The sequence below is a fragment of the Podarcis pityusensis genome (genome assembly GCF_964106645.2).
Source record: "Podarcis pityusensis genome assembly, chromosome: 6".
NCBI classification, from domain to species: Eukaryota; Metazoa; Chordata; class Lepidosauria; order Squamata; family Lacertidae; genus Podarcis; species Podarcis pityusensis.
The window spans coordinates 59,942,419-59,968,679 of record NC_138030.1 but is presented as its reverse complement, the minus strand read 5'-3'; the positions used below and the strand labels follow the sequence as shown (position 1 = coordinate 59,968,679).

The window sequence follows — 26,261 nt, the reverse complement described above, 5'->3', positions numbered from 1 at the left end:
GCCGCTGTTGTCGCGTATAGAAATAAGTTAATTTTATCTTTGGGGATATCTTTATCTAGGATTCCTAATAAATATGCCTCTGCCTTTTTGTGTGTGTGATGTCCTTATCAATTTTTTTATTTCGTCATGGTTCATGTCCCAAAAGGTTTTAATCTTTGGGCAAGTCCACCACATGTGGTATAACGTACCTTTTGTTCTGTTACATTTCCAACATTTGTCGTTATTCCTTTTATTTATTTTTGACAGTCTGTCAGGAGTTAAGTACCATCTGTGGTGAATTTTAAAATTATTCTTGTCTTTCTATTTATATCCAATAGGTGGTGCTGTAGTCTCTATTAGTGTATTCTTCTGGTTGTAATTGCTTTTAACAGCCACACATGTCATTCTATCTTCTTTCCTTCCCTGTCTTTCTCTCTCCGGAGACTTTTGAAACTCTCTCTGGGATCTTTAAGGACTCCTCTTCGTCTTCTCTTCCTGTTCCTGTTTCTAGCAGTCTCCGTCAATGGCGGACGGTCCCCGTGACTCAGCACACCTCCACACTTCTCTTTCCCTTCTCCCACACAGGTATGTCAGATTTCTCAAGTTATTTTTCCTCAGCGGGTCTGTTTTTTAGTCGTTTATTTTCACTACAGTTTTTAGTCCATTATAAAGTCCTCCAATAGTTTACTCTTCTAGTTTTTCCTAATTTCTAGTTTCAGTTCGTTATTTTTGCTCAATCTGGTGTATCTAGACACGCTTTTCTTAAAACACCTTGTGCAATTATTAGCAGAGGGTTTTCGCATGAGGCGCACGGCCCCCTTCTCTGTTGTCTGTTCAGTTCTGTAGTTCTGTCCACAAACTGTTTCTTCCTACCTCCCCCTCCCTCCACTGAACAGGCAGAGGTTTTCCAATTATTTTCTTTTCTTTCAATTATTTTACAGGGGAGGCATTTGCTTTTCACAGTCTCCTTTTTATAGGAGAGTTCAGCGCTGCCGTGCCGGGGAATTGGGGCGTTTGTACCTGAGAGTGGTTTTGCCTCTTTGCGCAAAGGTCTTCCCCTTGTCTTTCTATATCAGTTTTCTTTGTTCTATAATATTGGGAAACCTCTTCTTTTGCGCTGCCTTAGGCTTCCGCCCTCAGGTTCCCCCCTGAAATCGAGGTGACTTACGCCTAGTCCCTCGTTTTTCCCTCTCTGGCACCAGGTCCGCCTTGAGATTGCAGGAGCACGGATCTCCACCCGTCTCTCTAGCGGCCGCTCTGGAAGCTTCTGGTTTTTTAACAAAAGTGTTTTTAAACATTTTCTTTAGCTCATTATATATCATTTCCCAGAAAGCTTTTACCTCTTTACATGTCCACCACATATGGTAAAAAGTGCCTTCTTTTTCCTTACATTTTGGCCAATTTAACTGGCGTTAAATACCAGTTAATACCATCTATACATCATTTTCATAACATTTTCTTTAAGCGTATTACATACTGTAAAATTACCGTATTTTTCGCCCTATAGGACGCACTTTTTCCCCTCCCAAAATGAAGGGGAAATGTGTGTGCGTCCTATGGGGCGAATGCAGGCTTTCGCTGAAGCCTGGAGAGCGAGAGGGGTCGGTGCGCACTGACCCCTCTCGCTCTCCAGGCTTCAGGAAGCTCTGCGCAAGCCTTGCGAGCCTGGGGGAGTTCCTGCGGGCTCGCAAGGCTTGCGGGCAGCAGCCTGCAGCCCGAAGCACGGGGCGCGCTGCGGAGCACGCCCCGTGCTTCGGGCAGATGTCCGCAAGCCCTGCGCGTGCGGCGGGAGGACCCGCCGGGCTCGCAAGGCTTGCGGATAGCAGCCTGTTCTGGGGGCTGGGGGGGAAATAAATTCTTTTTATTCATTTCCCCCCCAAAAAACGAGATGCGTCCTATGGGCCAGTGCGTCATATAGGGCGAAAAATATGGTAATACCTTCATTCCATAACCTCTCCCAATCTTCTAACTGTATGCTATGTCCAATATCTTTAGCCCAATATATCATTACCAATTTTACCTCCAAATCCTAATTTTACCTCAAAATCCTAATTATGTTTAGCCAGAATTCATTAGGGCTTAACCCAGGTAAGTAGGGTTGGGATTGCAGCATGTATCTTTAAAGCACATTCAAAACAGACTTGCCCCCTCAATGAATCTGGGGAACTGTAGTTATTTTGGGAGTTGTAGTTTATCCCTGAGAGAGCAACATTTCCCGGGAAATCACATTTCAGGTGATTTTGTATGCAGATCATAATGATCCATTGATGAGGCTCCAGAGTCCCCATTCCCTGTCCTTGGTACGGGGGTCTCTCCCCCACCCCATTATTTTCAAAATTATTTTATGTAATAACAATTTTATAGCTGCCAGTTATAGTTCAGCATTTCCATCTAACCCCCAATAATTTGTAAATACAGCATTGGTGTCTATGTAAATCCTAAAAACAAAAGTAAACAATAAAAAACCAAGAATGACACCATAGGAATGCAACAGCAGCAGCGCATAGCTAAAACAGACTGTAAATGAGCCCATGCCCCCTTAAGATGGAGCCTGTAAGCCTATACACATTACCTGAGAGTCCTCCTCATTGAGTACATTGGGACTTACTTCTGAGTAACCAGGCAGCGAAGTTTCATTTGATTGGGAGGAAGGAGGGAGAACAAAGGAGCAGCACTATTTAGTACAGTGGTACCTCAGGTTACATACACTTCAGGTTAAAGACTCCACTAACCCAGAAATAGTGCTTCAGGTTAAGAACTTTGCTTCAGGATAAGAACAGAAATCGTGCTCCGGCGGCGCAGCAGCAGCAGGAGGCTCCATTAGCTGAAGTGTTGCTTCAGGTTAAGAACAGTTTCAGGTTAAGTACGGACCTCCGGAACGAATTAAGTACTTAACCTGAGGTACCAAGGTACAGTTATGATGCTTTAACTGTTCTTAATCTACCCTGACTACTATAATCCTATACCCAATTTGATTTACCTGAGACAAAGCTCCATTAAACATTATGAGAATTACATCTGAGTAAAAATGTGTACATTGTACTTAGAATTTGCTATATAGGGATCTTTGAGTGCCTGGGCTTAAGCAGAACACTTTGCTTTTGCCACCCACCCACCCACTATTTGCACAAAATAATTTCAAGGGAATACCTGTGCCAGATGCTTCCCAGCTGCTATGAAAAGTGAACAGCAAGACAAGAAGCTGGATAGAAAAGCAGGAATCAGAAGGTCTTTAGGACCCTGGGGCGTTTCTATCAGCTTGTGTCCAAAACTTGCAGTTTGCTCATTGGCTCAAAACAGGGATAAAGGTCTTGCTTGTTTCTCTCTCTCCCCTCTCAGGAGAGGGAACAAATAGCTTGCTTTCACCCTTTGTAAAGGAAGGTCAGAATCAAGGCCAGGGTCCCAAGACACTGTGGGCTTCCTCTGGCTCTCTTCTAAAGAGCCTACTGAATAGGTCTTCCTGTGCAGCTCTAACTGGTTCCCGTCACTGAAGAGAGCAGCTGGTAAGTCATGTTGCTGCAGGATTTCCATCTGTTGAATTTGTTTCCTGACAACAGGGAGCAGTCCTCCCCACAGATCTTCAATGTCCATTATGCACTCATGTTATACCTAAACACTTTTGATCTTTAGATCTTGCTTTTCCAGATTGTTCTTTCTACACCTTACCTCTTCTTGTCTTATATGCATCAGGCAGAAGTACCAGGACTAAGTTCCTAGCCAAGTTTTGTTACACATGTTTTGTTTGTTATTATGCATTTCTTACTTTTTCCGAGAAAATATCAAAAACAATCAATTGAAAACAACAACTGTGGATCCTTAGGAGCTTCTGGGTCTGACAGAACACAAGCTTGTTCTGGCTGCAGTGGAAAAAGGGCATCGGTTTGTTTATAGAAAAGGGTGTGCTCACAACTCCAGATCTAGCTCTAATGGAATTCCTGCCTATGTTTACAAAATTAGAAAGTGTTACAAGGCACATTTTGTTCATTGCGATCATGCAAAGAGCTTAATATGTTAGCTGCATCAATGCATCTTAATGAACATACAAGAACTCTCCCTTGTTACATAACCAGTTCTTGCTGTTCTGTATTGTTGGCCCCACTCTCAAGGCAGTGTTTAAATGTGCTTATAAAGGTGAATGGACCCCTGACCGTTAGGTCCAGTCGTGACCGACTCTGGGGTTGCGGTGCTCATCTCGCTTTATTGGCCGAGGGTGCTGGCGTACAGCTTCTGGGTCTTGTGGCCTGCATGACTAAGCCGCTTCTGGCGAACCAGAGCAGCGCACGGAAACGCCATTTACCTTCCTGGAGCGGTACCTATTTATCTACTTGCAGTTTGACATGCTTTCGATCTGCTAGGTTGGCAGGAGCAGGGACCGAGCAACGGGAGCTCACCCCGTTGCGGGGATTCGAACCGCTGACCTTCTGATCGGCAAGTCCTAGGCTTTGTGGTTTAACCCACAGCGCCGCCCGCATCCCTAAATGTGCTTATACATATAGTAATATTGGTGGGTTAAGCATACAACTCTGAGCTGGATTGTGGACGGTGAATATTCCATAGGTTTTATTGTTTTTCAAATGCATTTCTGTTGTGATTGAATAAACAAAGTCAATAACAAGGTGAAAACTGAGTTTGTAAAGTGATTTTGTAATGTTTTATAGGGGTTGCTCGTGCGCAAGCAGGCAAATATCTCCCTGGCTGGTTGCAAACACCTGGCTGGGCTGCCAAAGTAAACTTTATCTGTCCGGAGCGCCACTCACCCGTGGCTGACTCAGTCGCTGGCAGAATCCGTGAGTGGGCGTTTCTTAAACTTCTTCCAGTAAAGAAGCTCTTTGATGCCCAGTCTCCGCCTTCCCTCTCTGCGCGAAAGCCTTCTGCGCAAAGTGGGTGTGGGCAGCGGAGGACCCTTTCCCTCCCCGCTTGTCCCAGGCAAGGAGTCATGGGACCGCCTCGCCACTGCCGGCTCCTGCACCCCCTCTCCACTGGTGCTATGCTGATTCTCTTCCCCATCAGATGAGCTGCTTCTCCCGATCCCTGGACTCTATAATCCCTCTGGCTTTTGCTCTCTCCCTCCGGCACTGATGGCAGTTCCCTGACAGATTTCCATGAAAACATTTGTGGAATTGTTTGGGATGTCCAATGCTTTGGGGGAGAAGATGTTTATAAAAAATTCTAGAATAATGCAACAGGATTTACTGCTTACCCCAAGCTTGGCACTATTGAACCTGTCGCGATTCAAATCGGGTTTTAAAGAACAATGTTCTTACTGTTTATCTTTTTGATATAATTTTTTGTAATATTTTTCAAATTCTTTTTTAATTGTGTCATATCCCTTATTGTCCTCTCTTCTACTTTTATTTTATTTATTAATTTTTCATTTCTTTGTTTTTTTAATTGCCATGCAAGGTCTTGCCTGATTTATTTGCCCATTCAAAATTTTTATATTTCCAAAATTTGATTTGTTGTTCTACCTCCTGTTCTATAATTTTATTATATTCTACTTTCAGTAATTTAATTTCCTAATTTAATCTCTCTTTATTTTTGCTTGCATAGGCCAATTTTTCCTTCCTTTTAATTTCTTCTAAAAGCTCCCTTTTCTTTTTTTCTTTATTCTTATATGCTATTGAGTTTTGTTGTATAAAATATCTCCTAATAACTGCCTTCCCAGCATCCCACACCGTTTTAACATCTGTCCCTTTCCTCCAATTGTTTTCAAAATATTCCTTCATCAACTTTCTGGCTCCTTGTATTACTTTTTGGTTTTTTAATAAGAAAACATTCATTCTCCACCTTTTTTTCCTTTTCTCCTCTTTTCCTTTAAGAGTTAATGATACTGGATTGTGATCTGTAAGAGTTTTTGGTAATATTTCGGCATTCTCTGCTTCAATTGTCATATCCTTAGTAATCCATATACTATCGATTCAACTATACGAAATTTTTGGTTCTGAGAAATATGTGAACTCCTTTTCGACAGGATATCTCCATATATCCACTAAATCAAAAATCTTTACCATTTCCACAAAGCTTTTTGGCAGCTTCCCTTCATTTCTCCCCCTCTTCTTCTGCAATCTATCCAATTCTGGTTCCATTACTCCATTTAAATCCCCTAACACAATAATTTTCATATCTATATATTCCATTAATAGTGATCTTACTTTAACATAGAATTCTGATTTTCTTTTATTTGATCCATAGATTCCCGCTACCACAATTGGTTCCCCCTCTAGTGATATTTTGACTATTACAATCCTCCCCTCTTTATCTTCATATAACAATTCTGGTTCGTATTTGCTTTTAACACACATTACAACCCCCCTCTTTTTTCTTACATCAGATGCGATGAATTCTTCCCCTAACTTTGGTTTTACCAATAATCTTTTATGCTTAGTATTGATGTGGGTTTCTTGTAAACAAGCAAGGTCCCATTTCTGCCTCTCTAAGATACGTTATATTTTCTACCTCTTCCTCCTATTGTTTAGACCATTTACATTCCAAGATAACAATTTGAATTTCATTCTTTGTTAGTTAAAAAATTATAAAGTTAGTAGAAAGAGTTTAAATTATCTGCAGTGGTGAAGGAGAAGGATTTTTTAATAGCTATTGGTCTGATTATTTACCACTGGCATAGTTCTTTATCCTTCCACCCTTTGCTGAGCTCTTTCTTCTTCTTCCACCTCATCCAATAGCTCTCCCTTTCTTCCTTCCTCATTTCTTATTTCGCTTTTCCCTCCTCCTAATTCTCCTCGATACTTCCTCCAAAACATATCTGCTTCCTCAAATGTCTCAAATTGTGTTCTTTTTCCTTTGAAATTGAAGGAAATCCCCACTGGGTATTCCCATCTGAAGGATATTGATTTGGCCTTTAGTGCTTTTGTTAGAAATTGGAATTGTTGTCTCTTTTTTATCAACCTGGATGGGACTTCTCGTAAAATTATTATTTCCTTTCCATCTATGGTTAATTTGTTCTTACTCTTTGCTTGGAGGATCTTATCTTTCATCCAATTTGATGTGAATACAGTGATGCAGTCTGCCAGCCATTTGTTCATTTTTGCTTTCCTTGAGTTCACTCTGAAGATTTTCTCTGTCTGTTCTATTATGTCTTTTTCCTGTAAATGTAGCCACTTTGCTAAAGTTTCAGTCATCTTCTTCCAAATATCCTCCTTCTCCTCTTCTGGAACATTCCTGAATCTCAAGGTCTTCTCTTTAATCTGCATCTGTATCATTGCTAGCGCATCCCCAGTAGCTTCCTGGATTGCTTTTTGTTCCTACATCTCCTTTTTCAATTTGACCATTTCTTTTCTTTGTTCCCTTTGTTCTTTGCTAATTTTCTTCACCATCTCTTCCATTTGTTGATTTTTATTCTTAATTTCTTGTATTTTCTTATCTGTCTCCTTCATTCCTTCTAAGACTTCTGTTAATTTTTTCTTTATTTCTTCATTTTCTTTTTCATTTTTTTATTGTGTTTTCTAATTTTTCTAATTTCCCATCAATTGTGTTGATTTTTTCTTCCAACTCTTTTCTCAATCCTCCCACGTCCAATTTCAAACTAATAATAAGCTCCTTCAAATCCATTTCTTCAAGGCCTGAGTTTCTTCTTAGTTGTTGCTGTTGACTTCCAGTTCCAGTCATCTGTTTTTTAATTGCATGAGACATTTTACGTTCTCTTTTTCAACCACCAGATGTCCTTCTATTACTTCAATTTTCCTTTATTACTGCTTTTCCTACTTTGTCCACTGGGTGTCACTGTGTTCTTATTTACTCAATTTGCCAGCTTCTGCCCTCCTTTAATCCTCTCTTTTACTATTTTGTCTTCCTCACTTCCTCCTCCTTCCTCCTTCTTGATGATTACTCAGCTTCTTCAGGCCCTCGATGCCATCTTATCTGTTAAATTCCCCTCCTTTCCCCCACAGCGTTCCTTATTCCTTTGCCCTTATCTTTCCTTCAAGGACATTCAGCTTCAAAGCAGCTGCTTCACTCCACCCAGCTCCAACAACAGGCAGCCTGCACTGATTTGCACTTTGTAGTAAGTCCGTTTCAGATAGTGTGCTTTTCAAATAGTTTGATTGCAATCTGAGTGATTTCTTTACACTCTCTCCATATTTTTTCCCATTCTTCTGTCTTCCCTTTACTTTTGTGGTAGCATTACTTCTCCTCCGCTATTTTTACTCTTTATTTTGTTTTGGGTTTACTCACTCCATGAGGGTTTCCCCCCACCCTGAGTTCCCTTTTTTCCCTTCGTCTTATTTCCTTTTAGGTTTTATTGCTGCTGCCACCACTGTACATTTATTTTAATATAGAAATAGAGATTTTACCATCTTGTCACTGCTTCAGTGATGTGAGGCTTTTCACCGGCCTGTTTGATGTTCTTCTCTGTGCCTGGATTCTCCCCCACCTCAGCAGTTTTTTTTTTCTTTTGGCGAGGGGTGCCAGGACTCCAAAAAGACACTGCCGAAGTTCCTTTTGACTTGAGCTTCCTTCCAAGCCTTTTCAGGGGTCGTTTAGCCAAACGTTGCCCCTCACAGTACCGGTGTATGCCCTGACCTGCTTACTGCAGTCAGAGCTCACACTGTTGCAGCTGTGGTAAAAGCGGAAGTCCCCCATTGTGTTTCCTTTTGTTTGAGCATAAAGATGGACAGGGCATAGCTGGATACTTTCAACAATATATAAATCAGTGTAGATATCCTGACGTCCAAAGGGAAATACTTACAGTGGTGTCTCGCAAGACGAAATTAATCCGTTCCGCGAGTATCTTCGTCTAGCGGTTTTTTCGTCTTGCGAAGCAACCCTATTAGCGGATTAGCGCTATTAGCGGTTTAGCGGCTATTAAAGGCTTAGCGGCTTAGCGGCTTAGCTGCTAAAAGACTATTAAAGGCTTAGCGGCTTAGAAAAAGGGGGGGAGCGAAAAAAAATCTCAAGACTCGCAAGACATTTTCGTCTTGCGAAGCAAGCCCATAGGGAAATTCGTCCTGCGAAGCGCATTGAAAAATGGAAAACCCTTTCGTCTAGCGGGTTTTCCATCTTGCGGGGCACCACTGTAAATTGTTTTCCAGAAATTTTGCAAGAACGCAACAGAAGAGGAAGACAACTAAATATTCAAGTGCTGCTTTTGTTTATATTAACTCTGTTGTCGTGTTTCGTATCTTACCATGCTATGATCCGGATTATCTTTTTTGGTAGTTTGTTTATTTGTAGTAATATCTTATGGTTGAGTAATGACCTTGATATGATATAGCGTAAAGACTCAATGAAGATCTACTGTATATGTTTTTTAAAAAAGTTTTACTTTTCTGGTATAATCAAAAGATTTAATTTCCTCCTTGGAACTAACTGATCAGGAAAGTAGATTAAAAATCCCATTGACAACATGTTTACACAATCATAACCATCAACCCTTTGGCAACAGACTATTCAAAATTTAAAGGACCTATCAGTGTATATGGTTTACAGCTTATATAAACAATGCACCTGAAGTTAATCGACATATGGGCCCCCCAACAAAGTTCTTGTACAAGCCTCTGATGTTGTTTGGTTGGAAGTGGGGATTTCCTTATTATTATTATTATTATTAGAGCTTTTAGGGTCTGGTTTATTTGCTTTGCGTGGGTGTAAGTGGTTTGCTTTGCTCTGGGAAGAAGTATTTCTGAGCTTCACTATTATTTGTTCTGTGAAATGGGTATTTTGTGGTGTCCTAAATAGTTTCAGAAGTGCCTCTGGGCCCAAACAGATTAGGGCCTCTGGTTTCCACAGCAACATTTTAGTGACTGGGTGACCTCCCCCAGCAGAAGTCCATGCTTTTGTAGTTTGCAGCCATTTGTCCTCCATTTCTCACCCGCATTGCATACCAAGACACCTAGGGGCATAACAATTAAGGGCTCCTTGCCCCTCAACTCCATTATGGGCACCATTCCACATGTCCATCTGATGATTATAAGTACAGTATGCACATTCTTGTATTAAAGATGCAGGACCAAAATTAAGAACCAGTGCTATTTTTCTAGAAAAAGGAAGTGCCAGAACTCACCATCAACACCTCCCTTGTTCTCTTATAATGGCAATGGGGCCCACATGAAAACAGGGGCATAGGAAGGGGGAGCAGGGGTGGGTCACCCCAGGTGCCAACTTGGAGGGGGGTGACAAATGATCAAAGAACAATTACTGCCCTACTAGGGCAGTTCATAAAAAACTTTTTTTTTTTTTAAAAAAAAAAGCCTGCTCCAAAGGTCCTGTCTTACTACACTAGGGATTATATAGCTCCATATGAAATTTCATGCATGTCAGTTAATATCTTGACCCTCCTCCACAAAAATAGCTGTTTACTTGGCCGTTTTCCTGTGTCGTGAAGGCTGAAATTTCAACAAAGCACATGCCTTTGCTAGACTTTTTTCGGCCACCTGCTAAAAGCATTATTCTTTAGGCAAGCATACCTAGATGCTTAGAAAGTTGAAGTAATTTTATTCTTGATATTTTAGCTTTTGTATGTTTTAAAGTAGGATTGTTAATTTTTCTTGATTTTACTGCTGTGGTGGTTTTTTGTTTTGGTAAACCGCTTTGCATGTTTTTTAAAATAAATTTTATTAAATAAATAAACAATAAATATAAATAAAATAACACAATCCATCCTATAGATATGAGTATTTGTCCATAGTCGCCTACTTGTTATCAGAGGCTCAGAATCCACATTCCTTTGTAAGAAAACATGAAATAACGGAAAACCATTTCCGCAGGCAAAAATCAATCAATCAATCAATCAATGGGGGGGTGACAAGAAATGTTCTGCACCAGGTACCACCTGACCTTCCTACACCTCTGTATGAAAGGTGCCGGAACTGAGTTCTGGTGAGTTCTGGGTGGGGAAAAAAATCCCTGGCTAAGACTAGTACTACATGATACGGTAGCGCTCAATGGAGCTCACAAGAGCTGAGTTGCTTCTGCTTATGGGAGGGAGAGAAGCAACACTGCAGTGACGGAGCCAATCTGGTGCTCTTGGCAATGCATTTGCATTGCATCAATTTCTTCCCTTCTGCATGGTCTGCTGCTGGCTAAAACTGCCTAGTACTAGAGGGCTCTGGCCCTCTGAATGATCCTTCTCCCATCATCCCTGTCTATTGGCCATACTGGCTGGGGCTGCTGGGAGTTGGAGACCAAAAATATCAGGAGAGGTGCTGGTTCCCAGTCCCAGATCAAGTCATACTGTTGCCAAAACAGAATATAATCTATGTAATATTGAACAGAAGGCAAGCAGATTGACTCCTCTGGCCTCCTTAGCCCAGAGGTCAGAGCTGCTAAAGCTACCCCTGATCCAAACCTTTCAGGAACAGAAGGCATCCTGCTTAGTGTAAGTTTTTATTTTCTTTATTGACAGTGCTTTGTTTTGCACGGGGAGAAAACCCTTCTTGGAAATGTCATGAAGGAAATTAACCTTTGCTGTTCCAAAGAAGTGAAAATAGGAAGGAAATATTTTAATTCCGATTGCCGCTCTTCCCCACTCTCTTTTTCCTGCTTGGTGGAATCATTCATTAGGTCATTTCCTGCCTCTTTATGGGCATGATGTACAGTAATATAGGCAGACTTTGTTCTCATTTCCTACAGGCGCATTAGCCAAGAACACAGGTGTGGCTGCTCTAGTGGTATCAGATTCGGGTTTCCCTCAGCAGACAGCAGACCAATCTGCAAAAGGAACACCTAGGTGGGTTTGAAGATGCTGCTGCAGCTGCTCTCTGTCCTCTGGGAGGCCTTGTCCCTGCAGGTCGTTCTGGTGTTTCTGGCTACATTTCTACTTCTTGCTGATTACAAGAGAAATATTCGCCCAAGGAATTACCCCCCAGGGCCCATGCCTCTTCCTTTGCTGGGTAATATACTACATGTGGATTTCAAGAAGCCTCACATTTCATTACAAAAGGTAAGGATGAAGGAAAGACCTATGGCATGAATTAAATACTACACTGCTGTGCCAGATTTGGGGTGGTGCAAGTGGTTCCCTGGCATAGGGCACTGAGCCAAGTGGGCAAAGAATTGAGAGGATCGATCATTGTGAAGATCCATTTATGTGTGCCAGATTTTGGTCACTCTCAGGGTGCCATACTACCAAAATATGCCCCTACATTGCACTGGAAAGGAGTGTAAGACCCTGGCTGGAGAAGCAGGTTGAGATGCTTCCAGGTTTAGCATCCTGATTCTGAGAGAGGTCAGCCTCATGTCTGCGAGGAGCCCATGTGTGGGGCACCAAGAAAAATGCCTTTCTTTTTGTTTGTTCCCAGAATATGGTATCCAGAAGTGTTTTGCCTCTTAACTTTGAGGATCTATTTTATTCTACAGTTATTTGTAACAAATCTGGGTCTTACAACTGCCTTTCACTTACTGTGGTTGGCAGAGTATTTTTTGTGTGTGTTTGTATGTTTTGTTGCTCCTTGTCCTACCTTCCCCACTTTTATCTTTGCAACAACTCTGTGTGGTAGACTAGGCAAAGTTACTACATGCAAATAAGCAGCAACTCTTGTGAATACATTGCAGGTGGAGGATGGAGGGGGCCTGTCCATGTACAGACCCTGGAAACCATTTTGGCATTTCTGATGTCCCCGATATATTTGATGGCAATCAAAGTTCCCTTCTTCCATATAGGCATTCAAGAAGCACCAAGCAGACAAATTAATATATAATATATAATATATAGAGAGGCTTGTTGGGTGTAGTGAAGGGTTAACCTTCTATGCCTCGTGCTTGAGGGGACGGGCTTACAAGGGAAGTAAGCCAGGACGTGACGAAAGCAGCTTGGAATGTTGTGAATTGAGTGGAAATCAAAAGCATTCAGTTCAGCCGCTGCAAGGAGAGAGAGGAGGCAGAGAAAATGCAGCTTAACACGTGTCGGAGCCAGCCGTTACAAGTGGCGCAGTTTAGCATAAAATAAAGACACAGAGAGCCAGCAATATTTTCATGATGGTATGAGCTGCTTCTTTCGAACTTCCCTCTCCTCCGGTAACTTTTTTTATTATCCTTTGTCTCTCTCCAGCCGCATGGCCGTTTGCCAATGTCTCACGTTACCTCATCCGGTCAAGGCTTTTATTACACCCATCACCATATAGGGTCATCACTGCCCAGAGGAAACACAACTCCAATACATTCCAATACATTGTAAAGCTCAGAGTGCTGGTCAGCCGAGGTCAGGGGGCACCCTGCAATATTACAAGCCTTTACCGTGGCTTTATGACTCCCACATGCCCTCTTTCTTTATTTTATATCAGTACCAATACGGTTATATCGAGCGCGATAAGCGACTCTTTGACACCGGAAGCGGGCCGCGGACTGGAGAACCATGCAGTACATATAGAAATTAAGGAAGGAATACATTGGATACAGCAACACAAAATAATGCAAATAACCACTATAATGATCACTAAAATCAATAAATGTCGAAGCCAACTTCCATCCGGAAGCCAAGAATATAAGAATTCTGATTCCAAGCTGCATGGGTAGGCTTCCTTTCTAGTTTATTAGCCATGCACTGGTGTCACTCCTATAGCACTGAGATTGGTCACTGTATGTTCCTGTAAGAGAACAAGAGCTATTAAAAGTGAAATTCAATGTATATTGACAGTTTGGATATATGCCCCATGATTCTTTCCCCTCCTTAATTTGAAAATAAATGGGGGGAGGCTCATGGAGGGTCAATTGTACTGGAGGCCAAAAAGTTTGCTTAGGGGATATAATATTAGTAAATTGAAAAGATCCATTGACAGGCACACCATGAAGCATTATGCCGGAATGACTGGCATACACACCCAACATTTAGAAGCATGCAATAAACTGGCAAACATAATCATATCTTGTACAAAAATATTATCCCTCCATATCTTATGATAATTTTCTCCCCTAAAAGTCTTATTCAACAACGCTGTTCTTCTAGTTCGAAAGTGGCTGAGCTGTGGATACTGCCAGCCAGAGTAGGATTCTGGCGACAGCTGCTTGCCAGCCGATGAGGTGAAATATGGTGGTTTCAACTGGACAGGGTCGTCTGCTTCTCTACCTTTTATAACGGTGCAGCAAAGGATGGCAAGGCAAATGGTTAGGAAGGCAAACACTGCCAGATGCAGCTCGTGTGCAGCACCTCTAGGTGGCGCATGCGGAAAGGTTTCAATGCTTCACCCACAAAATGTTGACAAAGTGTAGGGGAGTTCCGCATGCCTTGAGGCAGGACAACCCACCGATATCGCTGGGTGGGCTGTGAATTGTTATATGCTGGCAATGTAAAAGCAAACCGTTCCCTGTCTGCTGGAGCCAGTGGGATGAAGATGGTTCAATGTGGCCGAAAGTCAATTGTTCAGAAATAAGCTGGTCAGAGATAGCTGGGGCCGCTGCTAAGGATTTTTCTTTTGGTAGAGGCCACTGTTCTACCCCCACTGGGGTATCGGTGATCCTGGTTTGCCACACTGGAAACAAGTTGTATCGGTGGCTACAGGCTGGTTTTCATTTAGCGCTGTTGCCAGCAGATGAGCCTTGTGGGTGGCTGTAGCTACAGACTGACAAATGCGAAGCATGGCTGCTGTGTCTGTGGCAGGATTGTGTATTATCGGTCGTAACGCAAGTTTACAATCCTCATTGGCATTTTCAAAGGCCAATTGTTTGATAATTATTTGTTTGGCTTCAGGATTTTCAATTTGGCGACTCACTGCTGTAAGCAGCCTATCCATAAAGGAAGAATATGATTCTCTTGCCTCTTGCCTGATTGAACCCCACCTTGATTGAATACTGGGTTCTGGGATTTTTCTCATTGCTTGTTTAGCAGCAAGAGCAGTGTCCCTCAATAAGATTTGCAGCAGTGTGGCTTGCACTGAAGCTTGAGCGAAGGGACCACGCCCCATCATGGCATCTGTGACGTCTGCGAGGGTAACATTTGGATTATTTCCTCTGACTTGTTGTAACAAGGCTGGAGCATAAGCACGGCAGGCAGTTTCCCATTCGTGGGCAAACAAAACACCAGCCGATGGGGGTAACACTGTATGGGCCAAAAGCTTGATGTCCTCTGGAACCAAGAGCTGGGCTAATGTGGCTTCTAAAAGCGCCTGCGTATATGGGGCTTGGAGTCCATTGGCCTTTACTGACTGTTGCAGCTCTCTCAAGATCTTAAAGTCAAAAGGTTGGTGTTGGGCTTGGGTGCCTGCTGGGGCACCAGCAGGGGGCACAATAACAGGGAATGCCATAGTATCCTGAATTAAGGAACAGACAAGGACTGCACGTTGAAAAGGTTCTGGTTCTGGTTCTGCTGCTGAAAGAGCAGGATCATTGCCAGCCAGACCACGGTATTTTTGCAGGATTGGGTCCTCTGGTGAGGAACTGCAGTCCGGAGGTTTGGGGTCTGGGGCTGCTGCTGGCAAGGCAAGTGCTGGAACAGATGGCAGCACAGCAGGCTGAATTAAAGAAGCTGAAGGTTGTGTTGGCAATGCAGCCATGGAGATATTTTTTGGTGATAAAGAGCCCATGGCGTAACGAACCTTGCACCATGCATTTAGAATCCGAACACCTATGCTGGGGTGCCCATGAAAATGTTCCCCGATCTTGTCCCAAAGTTTTAATTCCCAGGTCCCATTTGCAGGAAACCAGGGGGAATGCTCTTCGATGGCCAGAATGAGCTGTATTAAATCACCCTCCGGAACTTCCAATTTGTTGGAGGAGAGGAGAAATTTTAAGTCTTTTAAAAATTTCTGTTGGGGAGCAGACAAAGAGCTGCCCATTTTTCTAAAATCAATATAAAAAAAGGGATCAAAACTCACCAGGATCTTTTTAAGATGATTTAGCGCTATGGAACCCTTGCCGGGCGTGGTGAGCCGATGATATCCTTTGCTTGGATCGAAAAACCTCACACGGTTTCCTTTTAAAATCCTCTTAGTCTGCCTCAGACTGTTTTCTTTAAGTTGCCTCACACGGTTTTCTTTTAAAAGCCTCAGACGTATTCTTTTATTCTGCCTCACACGGGGCACCACTTGTCGGAGCCAGCCGTTACAAGTGGCGCAGTTTAGCATAAAATAAAGACACAGAGAGCCAGCAATATTTTCATGATGGTATGAGCTGCTCCTTTCGAACTTCCCTCTCCTCCGGTAACTTTTTTTATTATCCTTTGTCTCTCTCCAGCCGCATGGCCGTTTGCCAATGTCTCACGTTACCTCATCCGGTCAAGGCTTTTATTGCCCGCATCACCATATAGGGTCATCACTGCCCAGAGGAAACACAACTCCAATACATTCCAATACATTGTAAAGCTCAGAGTGCTGGTCAGCCGAGGTCAGGGGGCACCCTGCAATATTACAAGCCTTTACGGTGGCTTTATGACTCCCACAAACACGGATGGCTGTTGTGGATTGTAAATGCAGTATTTTGTTTCCAATAAAGAGATATAAGGACAGAAGAACCGTCTGGACTGATTTACTGCCCTTTCGACACACAGGCGCTGTGTAATTCTGCTAATTGCTTTACGACCACTCCGAAGCCACACTGTGTAAACAGAAGCTGGAGAGGCTCGCAGGGGAAGCGGGGCTGGGCGCCAAACAATAAAGCAATAAAACTATCATTTCTTACATTCTTCCTCAATCTCCATTCAGCTTATAGAAAAATACGGCAATGTCTACAGTCTTCAGGTTGGAAGCATGAGGTTTGTGTTTGTGAATGGATTGCATCTGGTGAAAGAGGCTCTTGTCCATCAGGGTGAAAACTTTGTAGATCGACCAAATAGACCTGGTATCCAGGAAATATTTGGGACATCTGGTAAGTTTCTTTTAATGTTGTCAATTATTTAGATAATTAAATAATTCCTTTTTATTTTTTATTTTTTATGGTCTGCATTGATTGGGGAACCTTTTAGATTATTCCTCAAGTTTAAATATTCAGGACTCATTGTTAGATCTTTCCTTAATCTTCATTTTCATTCCTTGCATCTTTAAACTACTAGTAGTAAGATGTGTCATAAAAGTATACCTACTAAACTGTTTAGATTAACTGAACTCACCATTCAGTATTGAGTACTGAAGATAAACAGCTTGTAAATAAGAACCTGGCTTTATTATGGATGGAGGAATCTGTCGGTTTTTCTTTCAATCAGTTCTTCATTTTTCCATTCTTCAGTTTGAAACACTTACACATCAGTAACACTCCAGTTTGTGCATTGTTTCAGCAAGTGAGACTGAAGTAAGATTGCATTTAAATTCAAGATGAACTGAATTTCTGTCCCATCACTAGTAGAGATGGAATAATAGTTAGTGCTTAAGCGTGAAAGGAACAGGTAATATCTTCTTCATAGTCATTTATCTGTTGTTGTTGTTGTTGTTGTTTAGTCGTTTAGTCATGTCCGACTCTTCGTGACCCCATGGACCAGAGCACGCCAGGCACCCCTGTCTTCCACTGCCTCCCGTAGTTTGGTCAGATTCATGTTTGTAGCTTCAAGAACACTGTCCAACCATCTGGTAGTCTGTCGTCCCCTTCTCCTTGTGCCCTCCATCTTTCCCAGCATCAGGGTCTTTTCCAGGGAGTCTTCTCTTCTCATGAGGTGGCCAAAGTATTGGAGCCTCAGCTTCACGATCTGTCCTTCCAGTTAGCACTCAGGGCTGATTTCCTTAAGAATGGATACGTTTGATCTTCTTGCAGTCCATGGGACTCTCAAGAGTCTCCTCCAGCACCATAATTCAAAAGCGTCAATTCTTCGGCGATCAGCCTTCTTGATGGTCCAGATCTCACTTCCATACATAACTACTGGGAAAACCATGGCTTTAACTATACGGACCTTTGTTGGTAAGGTGATGTCTCTGCTTTTTAAGATGCTGTCTAGGTTTGCCATCGCCTTTCTCCCAAGGAGAAGGCGTCTTTTAATTTCGTGACTGCTATCACCATCTACAGTGATCATGGAGCCCAAGAAAGTAAAATCTCTCACTGCCTCCATTTCTTCCCCTTCTATTTGCCAGGAGGTGATGGGCCCAGTGGCCATGATCTTCGTTTTTTTGATGTTGAGCTTCAGACCATATTTTGCGCTCTCCTCTTTCACCCTCATTAAAAGGTTCTTTAATTCCTCCTCACTTTCTGCCATCAAGGTTGTGTCATCTGCATATCTGAGGTTGTTGATATTTCTTCCGGCAATCTTAATTCCGGTTTGGGATTCATCCAGCCCAGCCTTTCGCATGATGAATTCTGCATATAAGTTAAATAAGCAGGGAGACAATATACAGCCTTGCCGTACTCCTTTCCCAATTTTGAACCAATCAGTTGTTCCATATCCAGTTCTAACTGTAGCTTCTTGTCCCACATAGAGATTTCTCAGGAGACAGATGAGGTGATCAGGCACTCCTATTTCTTTAAGAACTTGCCATAGTTTGCTGTGGTCAATGCAGTCAAAGGCTTTTGCATAGTCAATGAAGCAGAAGTAGATGTCATTTATCTACTTATAGGGCAAATCCTGGAAAAAGGACTACAGTTCACAAGCCAACCTAAGGAGGGATAATGACGTTAACATAGCAAAATGAAACAAAAAGAAAAAAATTTATTAACCACGAGGAAAGGAAGGGTGTGAATAATTACAGAAGGGGCTAGAATGGGACCCCCATTTTAAATCTAAACCAGTTAATTCCGGGGGGGGGGGGGATGCCTGAGTGGCCTAAGGAGAGGAAGGAACAAAATATATTAACTGCATGACTTCTTCACCTGTCAGTATTTTTTTAATGCTTCTTTTCTATCGAGAGTTCCCACAGTGTTTAACAGGACAAAATAAAATTAGTATTAAAAATTCTACCCAAACAGTGAAACACACAAAAGCATCAATGAAACAGCAGTAACAGGAAACGGCAGGATTCAGAGCAAACAGATAAAAGCCACCAGCACAAATTGGCTAGTTTCTAATGCCTTGCAGTCTTTCCAAATGTCATCAGCAGGCAAGCAGAATAACGGAAAGCAAAGAGGAGTCCATCTTGGAATTAACAGGATTGCTAAATCTACTTACTTTCAGATTCAGAATATTTTTTTTCTTGTTTTCCTCTTCTAAAAACTAGATGTGTCTTGTGGTCTGGTGCGTCTTATAGAGCAAAAAATACGGTAGCTAGTTTCTAATGCCTTACAGTCTTCCCAACATGTCATGAGCAGCCAAGCAGAATAATGGAAAGCAGAGGGGAGTCCATCTTGGAATTAAAAGGACTGATAAATCTACTTACTTGCTCTACGTACTTATTACTCCTTCCTATCTAGGACTGGTCTTCTCTAATGGTCTCATCTGGAAACAACAAAGACGATTTGCCTTATCAACACTCAGAAACTTTGGTTTGGGCAAAAGGTCTTTAGAAGAAAGAATACAGGAGGAAAGCCGTTACTTAAACGAAGCAATAGAAGCTGAGAAAGGTGAGAACCAGAGTCAACAATCCTGTGGCCCACCTATGATACTTACCTTAAGTTGCTACTTTGTATGAACTAGGTCAAGACTACATCAGCTAGGTGCAAAGCTGTGTGGCATTATTTCTTCACACAAATGTAGCTCTGCTTGGACTGGAATGACCCTGTGATGGCAAAGGGGGTGTTGATAGGAAGCTCCACAGAGGCTCATTGTGGTGCACAAAAGTTCTAGTGTGAAGCTCTGTGTTGGAACCTGCCATGGGAGCTAAAAGCCCCTGAACTAGAACATAATAAGAACAAAGGTTGGGTTTTGAGGATATCTGCAGATTTTTGATAATTTCTACAACCAACGTTGCAAATAGAGTAGGGTTTGAAGTGCAATATTTCTGGTATATCAGTGTGTCTCTATACTGTCTCTGATGGGGATGGTCCTTATCCTTTTTGACAGCCATTGTTACAAAAATGCCCTTTTCTGACCTCCTGCCTCTCAGATCAATATCACCATACTGCAGAATAATCATTGCCTATAGAGAATAAATATAAATGGGCCTCAGAGTCCTGAGTGTCCCAGGTTAAATTACAAGATATAATGTTAATATGAAATGATTTCTCCAGCTAAAACAAATCCTGCCTCATCAACATCCAACCACTTTCCCCGCCTTCTGTTTTTGTTATATGGAAGCTAGAAGCACCCCAATTCCTTCTGCACCATTTTCTCTCTCTCTCCAGGGCAGCCATTTGACCCTCAATTTCAGATTCATAATGCTGTTTCAAATATCATCTGTTCCATCACTTTTGGGGACCGCTTCGATTACCATGACAGCCGTTTCCATAATTTATTGCACCTGTTTGATGAGACAAACCACCTTCAGGGAAGTTTTTGGACTGTGGTAGGTCTTCTTTGAGTTCAACAGAATTGCTTTGATTCCAGACACATTCCCACATTCTTGCTGACTGTGCAATCATTTGCTTTGGGTCCTCCTGTTTCTTCATGTTCTCATTCCTGTTTTCTCCCTTACTATTCATTCAAGCCTCTTGACTCATCCATATTCCTTTGCCTTCTAGCTTTTTTTATCAAGGCACTAAAGACTTTAGTATTGCAATGTGTATTACAGCAGAGGTTGTGTTTTTAAGTGGCTGGAGGTATGCGCATATCCATTCCTCATACGCAGGTGTCCAGTGACCCACATCCGGTGGAGCTGTGGGCATGCTCTTAGCATTAGCAGAGTATCAGCAAAGAAGTGAGGCTGTAGGTATTTGGCATCACAAAAGCTTCTTTATTTACAAAATATCAAAATAACAAACATGGCTGAGTGTCAGCAGCAGCTTCACACATCTCCTCTGTCTGAGTCTGAGTTCTGTTCCCACACTCCTATCACTATGGAATGTAAAGAGTGGATCACGAGATCCAGCAGCAAAAAGAGAATGAAATTACTAATAGGAAGGCTGTCACATGTGTGACTGAATAAAATCTCTGTGTATGTGAACAGGGTGTGACTTGATCCTACACAAACCTGTTCTAATCTGTGAATGGAAGCCCCATGCAGATGCATAACATTAAAGGGAAACTCTACATATTCATGACATGAGCAGGCATTGATAAAGGCCTTTTTCAAATGATGGCAATCATCTTCTTGAGAAGTCAATCAGTGAATTACAAGTTGTGTTCGTAGAACTAACCACAATGATGCCATTTGATTTGCAATCTGTACATTCTAACCAAGAAGTTAAGACATTGCCATGGGGTACCATCGTAAGCAGTGGTGAGTGCAATATTTGCTCTGGTTCCAAGAGAGTCTACCATCTTTGAGCCTGTGCACACCAGCCTTTATTACTGCTAGCTCCTTTCCCATAACAACGACATGATGTGAATGCTTTTTTGAGAGGGTTTTTCCTTCACATATATGATATTAGTGTTTGTTTCCTCAGCTGTACGATGCATTTCCTACTGTCATGAAGCACTTGCCAGGGCCCCATCAGACACTTTTTAAAAAATGGGGGCAGCTGAAATCCTTTGTGAGAGAAATCATTGAAAAACACAAAGAAGACTGGAACCCATCTGAACCCAGAGACTTCATTGACGCCTATCTAAATGAAATGGCCAAGGTGAGAGATGAAAAGGTAAAAAAGTATGTATCTTTAATAACAAAACAGTAGTGGCAAACAAAACAAGGCAGCGAAGCAATATTAAAAACCAGAACTAGTCATGTGGCTTGTCTGAATGCTCCTTAGTGCCTGACCATATTCTTTCTGTTGAATTTATGACTTCAGACAAAATACATTTCTGCATGCACAGAATATGAGGTCATGTATTTTGTGGGGAGACACCTCCCCACTTGTTCACTGCTGGGATTTCACCACTAGTCGGTGGTTTGTGAGAGCAAACAGTTGACATGACTAAAAGAATCACTGTAGTGGAGGCATCTCATGACTAAAGGATTCAGTTGCCTGAATAAACCCAGACCAGGAATTATTGACCAGAACAAACCCAAGCTTTATGCCAGCATCAGAGAGTCACAGGACTCTTGACTGGACCTTCCTAGAGGCAGGATTATTGTTGTTTAGTCGTTTAGTCGTGTACCACTCTTCGTGACCCCATGGACCAGAGCACGCCAGGCACTTCTGTCTTCCACTGCCTCCTGCAATTTGGTCAGACTCATGTTTGTAGCTTCGAGAACACTGTCCAACCATCTCGTCCTCTGTCGTCCCCTTCTCCTTGTGTCCTCCATCTTTCCCAACATCAGGGTCTTTTCCAGGGAGTCTTCTCTTCTCATGAGGTGGCCAAAGTATTGGAGCCTCAGCTTCACGATCTGTCCTTCCAGTTAGCACTCAGGGCTGATTTCCTTAAGAATGGATGCATTTGATCTTCTTGCAGTTCATGGGACTCTCAAGAGTCTCCTCCAGCACCATAATTCACAAGCATCAATTCTTCGGTGATCAGCCTTCTTGATGGTCCAGCTCTCACTTCCATACATCACTACTGGGAAAACCATGGCTTTAACTATACGGACCTTTGTTGGTAAGGTGATGTCTCTGCTTTTTAAGATGCTGTCTAGGTTTGCCATCGCCTTTCTCCCAAGGAGAAGGCATCTTTCAATTTCGTGACTGCTGTCACCATCTGCAGTGATCATGGAGCCTAAGAAAGTAAAATCTCTCACTGCCTCCATTTCTTCCCCTTCTATTTGCCAGGAGGTGATGGGCCCTGTGGCCATGATCTTCGTTTTCTTGATGTTGAGCTTCAGACCATATTTTGCGCTCTCCTCTTTCACCCTCATTAAAAGGTTCTTTAATTCCTCCTCACTTTCTGCCATCAAGGTTGTGTCATCTGCATATCTGAGGTTGTTGATATTTCTTCCGGCAATCTTAATTCCGGCTTCGGATTCATCCAGCCCAGCCTTTCGCATGATGAATTCTGCATATAAGTTAAATAAGCAGGGAGACAATATACAGCCTTGCCGTACTCCTTTCCCAATTTTGAACCAATCAGTTGTTCCATATCCAGTTCTAACTGTAGCTTCTTGTCTCACATAGAGATTTCTCAGGAGACAGGTGAGGTGATCAGGCACTCCCATTTCTTTAAGAACTTGCCATAGTTTGCTGTGGTCAACACAGTTAAAGGCTTTTGCATAGTCAATGAAGCAGAAGTAGATGTCTTTCTGGAACTCTCTAGCTTTCTCTAGAGGCAGGATTAGAGTCACTGAATCCCCTGGTGATCTCTTGACATGTGGGGCTGTCAGTAGGATGGTGTTTTTAATGACAGCTGAACTCCCTGGTGCATTTTCTTTGCTTTAAGGAGGATGCCCCTTCCAGTTTCCATGAAGAAAGCCTCCTACAATCAACACTGGATCTGTTTTCTGCTGGAACACAATCAGTTGCTGCAACCCTGCGCTGGGCTTTGCTGTACATGGCCATATACCCAGAAATTCAAGGTAGAACTGTAGTTGACTCATTTGCCTTTCATTACAGTCGGAATACTGCAGCTTCAGGTAGACTCGTCAGAAAACACACATTCCCCTCAATAAAAGAATGAAGTCTTAAGGCATTGCTGAAACTTGACTAGTGAAAGTCCTGTGTGCTTTTTCAGTTGAAGGGAATTTCACAAATGAGATACCGCTACTCAGGAGGGTCTATCCCTTGTCACCATCTACTGGGTACTCAGTGGTGGGACATCAAGATGCAGTTTCCTTGCAGATATTGGTTTATGTCTGTTCTCCTTGTATTGATAGCAGATTTTCTTTTCTCTGCAGCAAAAGTCCAAGCAGAAATAGATTCTGTGATTGGCCAGTCTCGCCAGCCAGCAATGGATGACAGGGACAGCATGCCGTATACCAATGCGGTTGTTCATGAAATTCAAAGAATAAGCAACACTGTGCCTGTGAATACACCCCGGATGACAACTAAGGACACTACACTCGCTGGGTTTCATATTCCCAAAGTAAGTATTAAGATGATACATGGTACCTTGGGAGGAAACCATATTGATTCCCAACCTGACTTTGAATGTCTTTTAAAATCTATATTGGAACTGTGCTTTTGTGGGACTTCGTTGGATGAATTCCTTAATAATGAGAAGTAAATATTGCTTTCAGAACATATCCTTGCTCTGTCAGGGGATAGAGGCTTAGTACTACTATAATTTCAAAGAGAATACAGTGGTACCTCTGGTTACGAACTTAATTCATTCCGAAGGTGTGTTCTTAACCTGAAACCGTTCTTAACCTGAGGTACCACCTTAGCTAATGGGGCCTCCCGCTGCCACCACACCACTACTGTGTGATTTCTGTTCTCATCCTGAGGTAAAGTTCTCAACCCGAGGTACTTCCTCCTTGTTAGTGGAGTCTGTAACCTGAAGTATTTGTAACACAAGGTGTTTGTAACCCGAGGTACCACTGTACTCGAAAGCGCCTTGTCATTTTTATCTACTTTCTTCTCTGCTTCTCCTTTGCCAGGGAACCATAATGCTCGCCAATTTGACCTCTCTGCTGTTTGACAAGGATGAGTGGGAAACACCCAATGAGTTTAATCCTGGCCATTTCCTAGAAAATGATCAGTTCATGAAAAGGGAAGCGTTCTTGCCATTTTCTGCAGGTAAAAAAGTTCATGGGCTGCTCATCAGAACTACAACAGTCACAATATGATGGTGATTTGGTTGCTGAGAGCCTTGTGTATTGCTGGGGTTACCACCCTATTGGGACCAGTGGTCACATTTGGGATTTTGAGGAAGTGCTCTGTGTGCATGTCACAAAATGGCTGCCATGGGAGGTGGGATGTTACATGAAATGGTGTTGATATACTCCCCCCCCCTCCACCCAGTAAGCAAGCAGTTTGGATTTTTTTAGGGAATATTTACTGGGACCTTTCTCAGCTGCCCTAGAACAGAAACCTACTTCCATCTGGAACTTGAGCAACTAACTCTGTTTGCCACACCCTTAGCTACATAAGCTATATGCAGATTAGGGAGATTCCTAATAAAATATAATTGAAATTGAAATTTTCTCCAAAACTACATATGAGAGAAATTTATGTTAATTGAAATGTATCTATTCCAAATTCTCAAAAACCATGATCATATTTGTTCAGTGTTCCCATTTGCTTCACTAGGAACTACAGAGGACTGGTTTCTATCTTTATTTTGTAATAACATACTGTTTTAAAGTATTTGTTCTCTCAGTGCTGTTTTAAACTGTGCAGCTGTTTACTGTAGCAAAAGCTCTCCACTGAAAAAGTCTCTTTCTCCCTCTCTTCTAGGAAAGCGAGTTTGTTTGGGAGAGCAGTTGGCGAGGACTGAGCTCTTTCTTTTCTTCACTGCCCTAATTCAGAAGTTCACTTTCCAAGCTCCAAAGAATGAGACATTAAGCCGTGAATATAGGATGGGTTTGGCATTGTCTCCCCTGCCATACCGGATATGTGCATTCTCTCGCTAATGGGACCCATCTTATAGCATTGCCATTTCTTTAAAAAGTCGGATTAGTTTGTCGGGCAGAAACATGCCTGTGGCTTAATACAAAATATGTTAAGCCAGAATTGATTAGGACTTTACCCAAGTAAGCAGGGTTGGGATTGCAGCCTGTACCTTTAAAAAAAGTGCATTCAGTTCACATTTCCCCCCTCAAGGAATTCAGGCAACTATAACTTAAGGCTGCTGAGAATTGTAGCTCTCTGAAGGGTAAACTACATTTCCCATGATTCTCGGGGGCGTGTATGTATGCAAATAATATTGTTTCATTGGTGAGGATCCAAATTCTATCCCCCCAGTTCTTGGTCAGTCGGTCTATCCCCCATCCCACTATTTTCAATATTATTATGTCCTGGTTGTAGTGAAGAAAAGGCATTGCTTGCTCTAATGGAATTCCTGCCTATGTTTATAAAATTAGAAAATGTTGCTTTGAAAATATTGTTACATAACCAATTCATAGACTCATAGAATTTCAGAGTTGCAAGGGACCCCAAGGGTAATCTAGGGCTGCCATATATCTGGGTTTTCCCAGACACATCCAGGAATTGGGCTGCAAAATGATGTCTGGGCAGATTTTTGCTGAATTGGCAAAATGTTTGAGAAAAATAGGGACACTTTTTAAAACAACAACAACAACAACAACAACAACAACAAAATTTATAGATCCCCATCTTAAAGTAAACAACCCCCCCCCAAAAAAAGCTCAACAACTTAACGCTGGGGGAAATGGTCAACCCCCCCATCTTTCACGCAATGTGGGGCTCAAACCCATGAGCCTGAGATTATCTTTGTTCTGTATTGCTGGCCCAAACCCCAAGACCAGATTTTAAATGTGCTTCTAAATATAGTAAAATTGGTGGGTTAAGCATAGAACTCTTGAGTTGTATGGTGGACAATGAATATTCCCTAGGTTTTATTATTTTCCCAAAACAATTTTGTTTTTCTTTATTAAACATGGTGGATAACAAGGTGAAAA

General features: G+C 42.2%; 1 protein-coding gene across 7 annotated transcripts; it reads left to right on the top strand.

Moving 5' to 3' along the window:
- Window positions 1-133: 133 nt before the first annotated feature.
- Window positions 134-26,261, top strand: LOC308480382 (cytochrome P450 2J2-like). Of its 7 annotated transcripts, XM_081011834.1 has the most exons (11): window positions 3,329-3,482; window positions 4,638-4,766; window positions 11,566-11,875; window positions 16,566-16,728; window positions 19,189-19,338; window positions 20,059-20,219; window positions 21,259-21,450; window positions 23,123-23,258; window positions 23,577-23,764; window positions 24,279-24,417; window positions 25,078-26,261. In XM_081011834.1, exons 3-11 carry the CDS (start codon window positions 11,675-11,677, stop codon window positions 25,251-25,253), a joined length of 1,506 nt encoding a protein of 501 aa, XP_080867960.1. In that variant the 5' UTR covers window positions 3,329-3,482; window positions 4,638-4,766; window positions 11,566-11,674; the 3' UTR covers window positions 25,254-26,261. The 7 variants fall into 7 exon arrangements, with proteins under 7 accessions (XP_080867963.1, XP_080867958.1, XP_080867957.1 ...); XM_081011832.1 differs by lacking the exons at window positions 3,329-3,482; window positions 4,638-4,766 and adding an exon at window positions 139-564; XM_081011831.1 differs by lacking the exon at window positions 4,638-4,766 and having other exon boundaries at window positions 3,316-3,482.